General features: G+C 55.3%; 1 protein-coding gene across 20 annotated transcripts in view; it reads right to left on the bottom strand.

Moving 5' to 3' along the window:
- ARAP1 (ArfGAP with RhoGAP domain, ankyrin repeat and PH domain 1) overlaps positions 1-14,410 on the bottom strand; it is a 219,474-nt gene that overhangs the window by 53,127 nt on the left and 151,937 nt on the right. For all 20 annotated transcript variants that reach the window (XR_006285439.1, XR_006285436.1, XR_006285437.1 and 17 more), the window contains 5 exons: positions 9,652-9,721; positions 7,159-7,279; positions 6,217-6,422; positions 1,295-1,401; positions 979-1,178 (listed from right to left, as the gene is read on the bottom strand). Coding sequence is in view for 7 of the 20 variants with exons in the window: in XM_043527174.1 (XP_043383109.1) it covers positions 979-1,178; positions 1,295-1,401; positions 6,217-6,422; positions 7,159-7,279; positions 9,652-9,721 (704 nt within the window). In the remaining 13 variants the exon portion in view is untranslated. The remainder of the gene's footprint in view (positions 1-978; positions 1,179-1,294; positions 1,402-6,216; positions 6,423-7,158; positions 7,280-9,651; positions 9,722-14,410) is intronic.

The following is a 14,410-nucleotide window of genomic DNA, read 5'->3' as shown; positions in this document are numbered from 1 at the left end:
CCTCCTTCATGCCTCCACTTCACCCCAGAGGGTGCCTCTCTAGACAGGAGGGCACTTCAGTCTCCCTGAGCTTTTCCAGCCAGTTGCAGTTTTCTGATGCAGACAGCCGCCAAAGAATCACAGCTAGCAGAGATCTGCATTGCTGGGTCATCTCCAGTCCGTCGCCTTGGCCACTGGGAACTGGATGAACACCATCCGCTCAGGGACTGTCTACACTACAGGGCCCTTGCTGGTAAAGCTTTGTCAGCAGAGCCCCCTAGTGGAGAGGCTGCGCATGCAGGCAAAAGGAGTTTTGCTGGCATGGCTCCGCCAGCTCCCTGAGGGCCACTCGCGAAGCCAACACGAGCACTCGACTGCCAGCAGAGCTCTCTCTCCACCGGGGGAGCTGCCGGCACAGCTGTGTCGGGGGTGGGCGATTTGTTCCACCTTCCTACCCAACCCAGCTAGGCTGGCAAAACTCAGAAGCCCGAACACGCTTAACGACAGACACTCCTGAAAGGGCCCCTCGGGGCTCTGCTGCGGCTGCCAGGCTGCTCAGTGAAGTCCCGCTGCGGCTTTCGAGCCCACCCCAGTGGAACGTGCACTTGGGCGACGAGCAGCCTCGTCTGGACCCGGCTGCAGCTGCCCTGGCACGGATCCTGCATCGGAAGGACCCTGATGTCCCTGTTTCTGAGTTAGGAAGAAACTCCCCCAGGAGCAGGCAATTCCACAAGCGTCCACTAGTGGGGGTTCCTGAGCCTGCCACCGAAATGGCTGAGACAGGCACGAGACTGACCTAGCTGGGCAATTCATAAGGAGGGCGAGAAGGGTCGGCCCAGTCCGGGGTGATGGAGGAAGAAACTCCTGGGAGAGGCAGAGCCCAGTCCCGTTGCTGAAGCCAGGGGTGCACCGTGCTCTAAGCTCGCTGACCCAGCGTGGAGCTGGGCCTCTCTCCATCACCAGGCCCCACGGCTCGTGCCACCCGGGCTCAGCCCGTACCTGCGCATCTCTTGCAGATGACGACACAAAGGTTGACGGAGGCCCAGTCGGGTTTGGGCGACCCGCAGTCGGCGCAGAACTGGTTTGCCTCCACCGACCAGATCTTCTCCGCTACCTCCGAGTTGGAGAGGGCCTCGGCGATGGACTGCTGCATGGCCTCCACCCACTCGTCCTTTTCCTGGTCCGAGTCTGCCGAGAAGCTGAAAGACACCAGAGAGCCGTGTGGGGGAACGCGTTGGCTGGGGGGAGACACGTGCTGTACGGCAGGGGAGGGACCAACACCCGTGAGGCACAGCACCTAGACCCCCCTCCTCACCTGAAGATCCTGTAAGGCGTCGTCAGATCAAATCCTCTTCTGTCCACGTCCTTCACATTCCCCACATTCATCTCAATGTAGGTGATTCCGATCCCCTGTCGATAATCCTGATGGGGCAAGAACAGCCAGGAAGGGGTTAAAGACCAACAGTACGGGACTCACAAGGTCACACCAGAGGCACCTCTGGCTGTTCTGCGTGTGGGAGTGAAGCAGACAGGTGAGATGGGGGCAGTGCACCAAGTCCAGCCCTGGGCACCCAGCCTGCAGGTGCCAGTACCAGCCCTATCGCACCCAGTGCTGGCAGTGCCATGGTCACTGCTGGGGCCCTTGAGCCCCGGAGGCATGTCGTGGTAACTGGGCCCGCACGGATAGCCTAACTGGGAGCTCAACTGTGGCAAAGCGCATGAAAGTTTCTGAAGGGTCACAGTAACCTCTACCAGCAAACGGCGATGAGATCAGGTGCGAAAGGGAGACAGACGGACCCAATGAGTCCACACAAGAAAGGCCTCTGGATAGAACTCAAGCACTGGGTTAAGATCACACCTGGCAAACAAAAGCGGCGTGGGACCGGAAATCGATGGATCAAACAAGAGCGGCGTGGGACCGGAAATCAATGGATCAAACAAGAGTGGCGTGGGACCGGAAATCAACGGACCAAACTTGGTGTGTGTGAAACAAGGCCGAATCGGTGGACAGTATAATCCGGGGATGGGCCGTTCCGCCCATCACTCCCTTCTGGGGTTCTGAAAAGGAAAAGGGGTCTGGGGGCAAATTAGCAGCTGTCTGCCAAAGGCCACTGGAGTGAGCTTTACCATCATGGCTGCCACTCCCGCTGTTTCCTGGGACCCCAGGATCCATCACAACACCATTGGGCTGCCTTTGTTGTTCTGATCCCAAGAGATGTCCTGACCACACTGGGCTGAGAGAGGGACCAGCTGACATCTCTATGTCCGCTGGCTCTGGCTGAATAGCAAACACCTCCTGGGATGTGAGACTTTGTAAAACACTCTCCGTCCCTGCCCCCTGTGCGTCCTTTTCCTTCCGCCCCTTATTTCTTCTCTTTCCTATCCCTCTCCTTTTTAATGCTGTCTGATCAGAGCTGGGCTTAGCCAGCCAAGACTGTATTTTGCAACACAGCTGCAAGCCTGTGACCAGAATGAGGCAGATAAAAGCAATGCTGAACACAGCCTAACGCTGGTACAAGTTTGCCAGGTGGGTGATAAGACCAAGACCATGTGCTGGGCCTGTGTCCTTCCAGCACTGAGGTTGCAAATGAGTCAGCCCCTGAGACAGAAGCTGCATTTTCTCTCTTTGCTGCTCTTTTCCTCTCCCCTTTTGTGTGCGCTTTTCTCTTATGTTGCCTTAGGAAACAGGACTGGACTTTAGCACCAGCAGTTCCAGCCCATCTCAGCTGACTTCGTCTCTTTCCCCCCCCAAGGACCATCTCAGAAGGAGGTTTTCCTTATAGAAACTTTTTGCAGCTCAAGGGCCAGGGAACAATGCTGTGGTTAAAAGACAAGCTCATTCATATTTTGCATTTCAAATGCTTTAACTGTTTGTTCTTCTCTTCTGTATCTTGAATTAAAGGATACAAAGGATTTTTAATGGTGTCTGCCATAGAACTAAAGTCCTTGAGAGATGTCCAATCTCTGGCTTCCAGAGTATGCACATCACGTCTCAACTTTGCTGGGTCGGACCCATGGGCTGCATGGAAGTTTCCCATATACCGAAAGCGGTGCTCTACGGCCAGCTGAGCATGGGAACCTGCCCTAAGGATTGACCCATCCTCAGATATAAAGACACCTTGAAGGCCAACCTCAAGCACACAAGATGAATACGAGTGAACAGTTGCAAGAAAGCAAACATCATTCTGGGATGTATTAGCAGGAGTGTTGTAAGCAAGACACGAGAAGCAATTCTTCCGCTGATTAGGCCTCAACTGGAGAATTGTGTCCAGTTCTGGGCACCACATTCAGGAAAGATGTGGACAAACTGGAGAAAGTCCAGAGGAGAGCAATAAAAATAATTAAAGGTCTAGAAAACATGACCTATGAGGGATGATTGAAAAAACTAGGTTTGTTTACTGTGGAGAAGAGAAGACTGAGAGGGGACATGATAACAGTTTTCAAATACATAAAAGGTTGTTACAAGGAGGAGAGAGAAAAAGTTTTCTCCTTAAGCTCTGAGGATAGGACAAGAAGCAATGCGCTTAAATTGCACCAAGGGAGGTTTAGGTTGGACATTAGGAAAAACTTCCTAACTGTCAGGGTGGTTAAGCACTGGAATAAATTGCCTAGGGAGGTTGTGGAATCTCTGTCATTGGAGATTTTTAAGAGCAGGTTGGACAAACACCTGTCAGGGATGGTCTAGATAATACTTAGCCCTGCCTCAGTGGAGGGGACTGGCCTAGACGACCTCTTGAGGTCCCTTCCAGTCCTATGATTCTAAGACAGACGTTAAAATCTGGGAACTCGGTGCACTGGACAGACCCAGATGGCAAGGTCTGTGCCATGAAGCTGTGTCCCCTTTTCAGGAGCGGCATGTGAGGTCTTTGTAAGAGAAGAGACAGTGCCAGGGCTTAAAGAGACCACAGTCTGCAGAGTTCCTTCAAGACACGTTGGAGACAAGTCTCCTCTCCTGGTGAGACAGGGCGGAGGGAAGCAGGGCTAGAGCACACCAGGGGGCACCGCAAATGGCCACTTCGCACTCCCACCTCCAGCGCAACTCACACCCGGGTCCTGCGCCCCTCTGTTACCTGGCAGCTCTGTGTTCTTGGGGAACCAGGGTGCTGTACCCAGCCTGACTCATGAAAGACCTTCCCGCCCCCCAGCCTCTGCTTGAACCAAATCCGCATCAGAAGACAGACTTACAAAAAGCAATGAAAAGGCCGTGGGAGACCCACCTAAACCCCTGGGATAAGGAGGACAGGATTAAGGAAACTCCCCTAACCTCATTTGCATCGAAGATGGGACAGGGAGGCATCTCCATTAGCCTACAGAATGGCGAACAGAGATTCCAAGGCAAGAACCGCACAGAACTCTGGGACCAGAAAAGCCGGGAAGCACTGCATGATGGGGGATCTCTGCTCCAGATGTTAATGAACCCACGCCTGCACACACCCAGCTCAGTACTTATCAGACCAATTCTAGGAATAAATCCTTTATCGGTATTCAAAATAGTGAAGCTCCCTAACTGCATTGTGAGCTCCCTCCGAGGAACACCGCCCAAAGCCAGGAATGATCAGCTCCCATGTCTAGCCTGAACAAAACAACTTTGGTATTTTCCCTTGTTTACACATCAACAAATCTAGTGTTCTCCCTTGAACCACTGTTGTTTCCCTACAAAACCCCCCACCCATGCTCAAGTAAGTGTTCTGATGCCTGGATCCAAAATCTGTAGCATTTCCATTGGGAGTTCATTTTCTCCTGACTGATCGTGCTGGGGGCTCTGCCTGTCTCCAGCACTCCGGACCCTCAGCTACCATCACCACCTGGGGACCTCGATCGATTCAAGCTTCATGGAGTGGTGAGAACCCAGCTCTCTCTCTCTCTCTAGGTGTAGCCTTCTGACCCTGACTGGTGTCATCAGATATAGTTTTCTAAACCTGACTTTTATAATCAAATATAAGTTACATTTAATATTATAATGGTTTTTTTCGTTTGCTCCCCTATGGTTATTACCAGCAATAAACAACTTTCATGGTTAAGCTGGTTGCTTCTCTCTCTCTCTCTCTCTCTCTCCCCCTCCCCCCTCCGCCCCCCTGTGGGTGTTTTTTGGTTTCCTCATTCACTCTGCAGCAACGCTCCTCGTAGCCTAAGCTAAAAGATCCCTGCAGCGCCCAAAAATCCTATGGGGTTTGCTCATCCAGTGGGTCACTACCAGAACAATTGTAACGCGGAAGTGGGGATAGGGACGTGCTGAACCTCGGGCATATGAGGGTGGCAGCTTGGAAGTGCTCCTCGACCCAGCAGGCTGAGTCCAGGGACATATAAGGGGTCAGCTTGGGAGAGCTGATGAACCCGGTCCTCTCAGACTTGGGTGGGTGTGTGTGAGTGTGAGAGAGAGAGAGAGATATAGATATAGATATAGATATATTCTGGGGCTGGAAGAACCCAGCCCTGGGGAACCTAGGTCCTGCAGGAGAGCTCCACTGGGAGGGATTTGCAGCAGGGAGAAGTAGAGCTCCGTATGAGGACACGACTGACACAAGCAGTACACTGATACAATTACAGAACACCCCCCCCCCCCCAGAAGAGTAACCCTAATAAATGAGCGTACCCCAAAGTAACCAGCAAAGCTGGTAACACCTCTCTGCCCTGTGGGACTAAAGTCCTGATCTGATCCCCACTTCCCAACACCCCCTTGGAGGACGGCTGGGACTACGGGGGTCAAAGGGCTGGACCGGAGAGCCAGGTTCATTTCCTGCTCTGCCCTGACTCCCTGCGGGACCTCGGGCACATCCCTTCATCCACCCGGTGCCTCCATTGCCCATGTGTAAAATGAGCCGTCCGACCCCCACGCTTCGCCTGCCTTGCCCAGTTCGAGCATGTAGCGTTCGAGCCTGTGAACGTGCAGCTCCCAGCACAATGGGGACGCAGTGTCAGGCGCTAGCTGCTACCACTCCTATGGCTCATAATAACCTTGCTCACAAACTCTCTTGGTGGCCCTAGGGAAAGACCAAGGGGAAGGACCCAGAGGGAGCGGACGCAGGGGAGGAGGGCGGAAGCAGGCAAGGAGCGAAGTGGGGATGGCATGAAGGAAGAGGGGGGAAGAGGGAGAGGGAGGAGAAAGAAGGGCGTGAGAAGCATTTCAAGCTGGGCTGTGACCCCAGCCCCCCATACCTTGGCAGGGGTCTGAGCTGTTGTATTTCAATAGGGCCCTTTCCCCACCCCTGGAAGGAGACAGCCTCCGCGGATACAGACCTCAGCATTCTTGTACAGGAAAACCTTATCTCCAGCCACCACCACGTACAGCTTGTTCTTAAAGCCCCGCAGCTCCAGCAGCCCGCACTTGTCCACCGAGTCCAAGGCGCCAGTGGCCAGCTGGAACAGGGATATCCTGTTCAAGCCCTTGAACTTCCGCTCGTCCACCATCTGCTGGAGGGTCCTCATCCACTCATTACGATCCGCTGCAGGGCAGACAGGGCTCGGGGTCAGCTGGGAGCCAGGCCTGCCATCAGGCCCGAGGATGGGCTCCAAAGCTGGTGCATAGGTTACGGCAGGCCCCCTCCCACTCACCGTGGACACATGCGGGAGCACCAGGGGGCAAGGGCATGGATTTCCAGCTTGGCCCTTTGCTCTGCAGAGCAGCAAGGGCTGGCCGTGTAGAGAGGCAGCGTCCTCGATCCACCGAGCAGGGAGTGCACCTCCAGCGCCCCCTGCTGCTCAGAGACAGAAGCCTTATTAACGGGCTCCAGTGCTCAGCAGGCAGTTGCCCCCTGGCTCTTCTGAGGAGCCAGGGGGAAGGAAAGAGCAGGAAATTCGGTCACTGCCCCCGAAGCTCTTAGCTGCTTTGGATGTTGGTCTGGACCAAGAGTGACTTGCTGGAAGAAGACGGAGCCAAAGCTCAGCTAAAAAAGGGTGAAGGGGTGGGGAGGGCATGGTGTCATCCTCGGGGTCTGATCATCAGGAGGGAGAGGGATTACTGAGGGGGGGAGCGGAGGGGTCAGTGGGCAATAACCAGGAGCAATGGGACCGGAGTGAGTAAAGGGAAATGACAGCTGACTCCTGGGAACTCTCTCCTGCCAGGCGGGAGAAACAGGAGCAGCTGCTTCCCTATTCTCTGCTTCCTTCTCCCCACCCTACATGTGCCAGCCCTGGAGAAACCCACGCCAGGAGCCACACTGTGGGGCTCCCCACACTCACCATCGCTCTCAGCCCGGAAGGCGAAGGTCCTGTTGTTAGTGATCACCTCGAATTTCTGGTCCCCGATGCTGGCCACGCGGGCTATTGAGGTCACCGGAATGAAGCGCTTGGAGTACGTGTCCTGCAGCAGAGAGTCACACGGGTCACAACCACACCCCCAGAGACGCAGCCGGAGGGTAACAGACCCAAGGAAACACCCATGTGCTAGCACAACCTGAGACTGAGAGCCCCATCGCTGTCAGGACATGCCAACATCAGCCCTACCCATAGCCAGGAGAGACCCCACAGCACCGTCACTCGAGCGGAGGGGTCAGCCCCATTCTGTTAAACTCAGTCCCTCTTGGGCACGGTATCCTTACCCCACTCCCTGCACTAAAGCAGTGCCCAGCATTCCTGTGTGCTGTTAAACTTCGACTGCCTGCCACCCCAGAGGTGGCTGCATTCCACACCAACTCTGGCCGTAAGTGAAATCTTCCAGGACTACAAGCAGATGAGAACGCCTCGTCTGAAAGGCTGCGCCAATCCCGGGCTGACTCACAGACAAGAACGCCATGGCCTGCCGCGCCGGCTCTACTCTTTACACCACCCTGGTTCTCCAGGGGTCTCCCTTCCACCTTCTGATCAGGCCGAGTGCTGCTTAGCTTAGGAGCCCTAGTTCACGGCCCAGCTGGGGGATGCAAGTTATCATCACTCTGCACTGGTTTCTAGAAAGCAGAGGGGAACCTGAACCAGAAGAGCACGTCCCCATCCCTGGGGGAAGTTCCCAACGGGGCGGCGAGTTATATCTCCACGTCGTGCCTTGGCACTAGCAATATTCAGAGCCCAGGGGCCCAGCTCCACCCGTATTTGGGGCTGGGTGTGTTCCCCCGGCCCACCTGCCGCCTCCCCTGCGCCTCCTACGAGTGTCCCCAGGCCCCGACTTGCTGCCCCCATGCACCTCCCCAGCCGGCCCTGGAGCAGAGTGTCCCTGGCTGCCTCTTCCCTGCAGCAACTGCTGCCGCAGGGTCCTAGTGCCCCCATCTCCCCTGCCAGGGCAGACTGACTCTGAGCCTGCCCTTCCACCTCAGACCCTTCCCTTTTCTGGCGGGACCCTCCACCAGCACAGGGGGCCCCCCCGCCCTCAGTCACCGCTCCTGCCCCATGCTAGGCAAGGAGGCAGCCCCATCCCTCACCCCCAGTGAGGCTACAGCGAGGGGCAGCAGGAGGGGAGGAGGCGCACGCACCACCCCCCGGCACCCACCACGGGGGAGGCGAGGCAGATTCCTGGACCTGAGAGGGGTTCTAGGAGCAAGTGCAGTGACAGTGGTGGGGGGTGAGTGTGCTGCTGGGGGGGCGGGAAAGGGGGGGCTCCTCCCCCAGATCTCATTTCTCCCAGCAGGGAAAGGGCTGGGGAGAGTCCTCCTCTCTGGCTCCTGTCCCAGAGCAGCCTGCCTGCACCCCAAACTCATCCCCAGCCCTGCCCCACCCCAGAGCCCACACCCCCCGCCAGAGCTTTCACCCCAAAACTACACTCTCAACCTTCTACCCTAGCCCTGAGCCCCTCCAACACCCCAAACACCTTATCCCCAGTCCCAGCCAGAGCCCTCATCCCCCCACACCTAACCCTCTGCCAGAGCCCTTAGCCCCTCCAGCACCCCAAACACCTTATCCCTAGTCCCAGTCAGAGCCCTCATTCCCCTGCACTCCAACCCTCTGCCCCAGCCCTGAGCCCCCTCCAACTCCACAAATCCCTCATCTCCAGCCCCAGCCAAAGCCCTCATCCCCCCCACACCTAACCCTCTGCCAGAGCCCTGAGCCCTTCCAGCACCCCAAACACCTTATCCCTAGTCCCAGCCAGAGCCCTCATCCCCCTGCACTCCAACCCTCTGCCCCAGCCCTGAGCCTCTCTAACACCCCAACCCCCCCAGCCCCAGACAAAGCCCTCACCCCCCACATTCCTACTCTCACCCTGAGCCCCTCCCAGACCCCAAAGCCCTCATCTGCAGCCGCACCCCACAGCCCTCACCCCATACTCCTCACCCTGCACCTCCTCCCTGCACCTCCTCCCTCCACACCCCCTCCCATCCCCAAACTCCCTCCCAGAGCCTACACCCTGCACCCCAATCCCCTGCCCCAGCCTAGGGCCTGCACCCCAGACCTCCTCCCCCACGCAAACTCCCTCCCAGAGGCTTGGGCAGGTGGGGGGCAGAGTTTGGGTTGGGGCGGGTTCTGGTCACCACCAAAAATTATACAAACCTGCCGCCTCTGGTTCCACACCACACGTCAGTCCCACCCTGGGTGGCAGATTTCAAAGACAAGCGATCGAGATTAGGTACTTACCCAGCCCCACGACTGCAGTATCTGAGCACCGCACGACCTTTAATGCAGCTCTCCTCCACACAGCAGGGAGGGGCTGGCATTGCCGTTGTACAAATGGGGAACTGCCCAGAAAGGCTAAGTGACTAGCTCAAGGTCACACAGAAAGTCTGTGACAGAGCGGGGCATTGCACTCACCTTTTCACTGTCAAAATATCGGAGGTAGTCAGCGTCTAGCTTCACCCAGCGCTTCTGGTAGATATATGAGCTGTAATGGGATGGAAAAGGCTAGTTAGCCTGGCGAGCCAGCAGTGCCAGCGGGGAATGCAGGGGCTCCTGACTGCTCCCTTAGTGAGCCAAGCTCAAGGAGGTAAGAGGATGCACGCTTTATAAACTCGCACTGGGGTATTTTTGCTTCTGAGCTAATCTGCCCCAAAGGACTTGCAACGTAACCAGATGGACGGCATAGGAAGGGCAGGCCAGATGGATACAGGGCAATGGATACACATTTTATAGACACATAGACATGCTTTTCCTGCTTGATAGTATAGGACCCTGCCCACCTGCCCCTCCGCCTAGCTGTTTAAATGCAGGCCGGCATCTCGCAAGCATCGGGGCATACTGGAGAAGGGGTATGCAGGAGGACAGAGCAGCAGTCATGTGGATCAGTTCCGGGGTGGGGAGGCGTCCCCCATATGAGAAGGTTCATGGGGGGAGCAGACACGCACCCTGGATTGTCTCTTTAGGGCAGTGATACTCAGACTGAGGCTCGGGAGCTGCAAGCAGCTCTTCAATGTGTCTTCCATGCACTGGGGACCCATGCCCCCCCCCCCCCTTTTTCCCATATGTGCTGTGGGAAAGACATGATCACAGAGGCCACACGTGGGCGGGGCACATGGGATCACGTGCTCCCCAGAACGTGGCCAGCAGCAGCCTTTCGGCACCGTGTGGGTGGAGGGGGGAAGGGATGACCTGGCCCATCAGAGCTCACCTCTTCTCCTGCCGTGGTTGGAAGCAGCTCCAATCCCTTCCTGCCTGCACAGCACCTCCAGGCGGCTAAAGCCTCAAGGCCGCTGCTGGCCACTGACATAGCCCAGCCGCCTCCTGTCGCCCCCCCGGCTGCAGAGCAGGCAGGAAGGGGTTAAGCCCTAAGGAAGCATTGTGCACCAGGGCCCCAGGGAACCTGAGGGCAGGGACTTCAGCAGCTGGCCAGAGGCGGCTCAGCGGGAGAGGGTGCCCCCTGCAGGAGGAGCAGCCCCGCACGTGGCGGCTGCCTTGGGCACAAAGCCTAAGGGACGGAGCAGCCCCGCACCCGCGGGGGCCGGGACCCGGGCCGAGCGGGGGCGTGAAAAGGGTGCTGCTGAGGAAATCCCGGGCTGGAAATCCCCTCCAACCCACAGCAATGTTTAGAACTAAAGTGCTCTTATTTTTTTCGTTTGTCCGTACCGTGATTATATCTTCAACACTAGAATGTGGGGACAGCTGTACTCTGAGGGATGTTGACAAATTATTTTAATTTCTCTGCCACTTCGGCCTTGCCCCGCCCCCCCCCGCCCGCCCACTTCTACAAAGGTTCTGGGGCCCTGGTCCTGCGGTTCTTTGCAGCACCCGATATTAGAACGTGGCCTGATTGAATTATTAACCAATCAGGATGCGCTTCCTGTGTCATTAGCACAGGGTAGTTGATAAGATAATACTTGGCCAGTCATCTTGCTGTGAGAATAACACATAGAGATATATACACGAAATATTTCCCGTCTTACTGTTTAAATCCAACTATATAGTACGAGAGTAAATGAATTCACAGGACTGTTTTGGGTAACGCTGATCGCTAATTTGGCTCCTGAACCACTGAGCTCTGAGTATCCCTGCTCTCCCCATTCCCCGATTTCCCTCTTACTGCCTTTGCGCAGCCAGTGCTCCCCACTGGCCCAGCCCTCTCCACTGGCCCAGCCCTGCCAAGAGTTATCTGTGCAGCCTCCGTGTCACATGGACAACGAGAACTCCCCTCTCCCGTTCCTGAACCCGCCTTGGCACGGAGCAGCCAGCAAGTTCACCCTCAACGTGGTGCCGTAGCTCCCAGTTGGCGACGCCAGGCCCCATGATCCCACACACGTACATCGTAAACGCCGCTAACCCCACCATATACGATCAGCCGTGCAGGCTTTTAAATGCTGGGCTGCGCTGTGCGCCTGCGAGGCTGTCCACTCACTCTCTGTATCACAGGCCATATGGGCAGGGATTCCGGGCGCGTCAGTTTCGCTGTCCAGCTCTCTGTATAACCACTACTGGTTTCTCAGGAATAATTTACAGGAAGATTGATATGTGTATTAGGGTGCATAAGCCACCCGTAAAAGAGACTTGCCATAAGGCAGGGGCCTAAGCTTTGTGGGCTCAGGGAAGACAGAGTAACAGGAGGTAACAGGCTGCCACAACAGTTCCACCCCCAGCAGGAGACCTTTGAACAAGAAGCTTTATTGGGGGAGGAGGGGTGGCTAATAAATCAACCTTCCCTTGAAAGCCAAATATACAGGGATCTCTCCCTGCGTCCCACACACAGCAGAGCCTGTATATAGCCCTGCACGGACTCCATTGAAATCCCTCCCATGACATCATCCTTGAAACACCACTGTCCCCCAGTCTCTCCAGACTTCAGCATGTGTAAGCTGCCATGGCCCGAGCCCTGAAACATACAGCACCCCGCCCCCGTCCTCCGACTGCTCCAACAGCTCCCCACTTGCTTCAGGGTCCAGGCTGAAATCACACTGCCTGGGTGAGATTCTCTACACTCCGTTGCCCCTTTGGGTCACTCAGGTGGTGCAAAGGGGCAGGACAGCGGCCACATCTGGCCAGCTGAGACTCTCCCCAACACAGGGACATTCTCAATGGACACAGAGCCAGTGTAGCCCTAGCCGGGCCCTACAATACACTCAGTCTTGCCCCAGGGTGGGGCAGCATACTGGGGTTGGGAATGGGACAAAAGACTTGTCAATCTATTCTCAGCTGTAGTCAGTCCCTTGGAGAGCTGGCACAAGTTAGAGCAACCCCAGGGCTTCTCTCACCGGCTCCAGGGCTGGGGTCAATGCACATGCTCCATGAGAATCAGGGAGCCAGGACTAACCGTCCCCTCTGGGCATTGTCTGTTACGGGCTTTCATGCACCTTCCTATGAAACAGCTGGTGCCATCAGAAGCAGGACACTGGCTAGACAGACCATGAGCTGAATCAACATGGCAGCTGCTGGGCTCCCACTGCTCTGTCAAGCCAGTAAAATATTTACCTCATGGGATCTGATCTCACCATAGCTATGGCTAGATTAATCATTAATACGGGAACGCGCTCTCTCTCTCTCCCCCCACCACACACACACACACACACACATATGCAAAACTTCCTCCTCCTCAGGAAAAATCCAGAGTCCCAAAACACACACCCCAGCCTAGTTACTAGGGCCTGGTCTACTCTAAAACATTATATCTACATTGCTCAAGGCTGTGAAAAATCTACACACCTGAGCAGCGGTGTTAAACTGACCTCAGTCCCTGTATAAACAGCCCTAGGTTGATGAGGAAATTCTTCTGTCACCTAGTTACTGCCTCTTGGGGAGGTGGACTACCTACGCCTGTCGCAGCTGCCCCGGCATTTCAAGTGCAGATAAGCCCTCAGCCAAGCAAACACAACAGAAAGTCTGCCAATGTCCTGTGACTGCAATCCTATGTTAACAAGCCACTTCACCTTGAATGGTCCCTTAGAACAGGGGTGCTCAACCTTTCCAGACTACTGCCCCCCTTTCAGGAGTCTGATTTGTCCTGCGTACCCCCAAGTTTCGCCTCACTTGAAAAACGACTTGCTTACCAAATCAGACATAAAATCAGAGTCACAGCACACTGGTACTGCAAAGTTGCTGACTTTCTCATCATATAATTATAAAATAAACCAAATGGAATATAAATATTGTACTGACATTTCAGTGTACAGTCTACAGAGCAGCATAAACAAGTCATTGTATGAAATTTTAGTTTGTAGTGACTTCACCAGTGCTTTTGATGTCGCCTGTTGTAACACCAGGCGAATATGTAGATGAGTTGATGCACCCCCTGGAAGATCTCTGCGTATCCCCAGGGGTACATGTACCCCTGGTTGAGAACCACGGCCTTAGAATATGTGTTAACTTCTTATGTTAAGCAACCTATCCCACCTTGTATGTAGCTGACACCCCGAGTTCCCTTCCCAGACCTGAAGAAGAGCTCTGTGTAGCTCAAAAGTTCGTCCCTCTCACCAAGACAAGTTGGTCCAGTAAAAGACATCACCTCACCCACCTTGTCTTGCTAAAATCCCAGGACCGACACAGCTACAACACTGAAAACAACAGAAAACCCTCCCTCTCCCATGGAGAATCTTCTAAGGCCATGTCTACACTGTCACTTCTGTCGGCAAAACTTACGTTGCCCAGGGGTGTGAAGAAACCACACCCCTGAGCGACATAATTTTCACCGGCATAACTGCGAGTGTGCCCAGCGCTATGTCGGCAGGAGAAGCTCTCCTGCCGACAAACAACCACTGCCCATTGAGCTGGTTTTATTATGTTGACAGGAGCGCTCTCTCCCATCAGCACAGAGCGGCTACACGAGCGATCTGACAGTAGCCCAGCTGCGACGGTACATCTTCTCCACCGTAAGCTCGTTAGTATAGACATGCCCTAATTTAGGAGCATGGGCCCTTTAAGACTAGCCCAGAGGCTGCTCCCCTCCCCTGGGTGACCAGGTGACTTACAGGAGCAGTGTGATTTCCCGGGTTCCCATTAATATGCAAGCCAACCCAGGCATCGCTGTTGGGTAACAGGGAGGAAGTGCAATCCGCCAGCCATTTGTGAAAGCTCAGCAGTCTCTGTCTGCCTGGAGTCCAATAGGGAAACACCAGCATCTCCACGGCAGAGATTAAATCAAAGCCCTCAACCG

Source organism: Chelonia mydas, chromosome 1, assembly GCF_015237465.2.
Source record: "Chelonia mydas isolate rCheMyd1 chromosome 1, rCheMyd1.pri.v2, whole genome shotgun sequence".
NCBI classification, from domain to species: domain Eukaryota; kingdom Metazoa; phylum Chordata; order Testudines; family Cheloniidae; genus Chelonia; species Chelonia mydas.
Note: the sequence above shows the minus strand (reverse complement) of the source record. Positions and strands in the feature narration are given on the sequence as shown.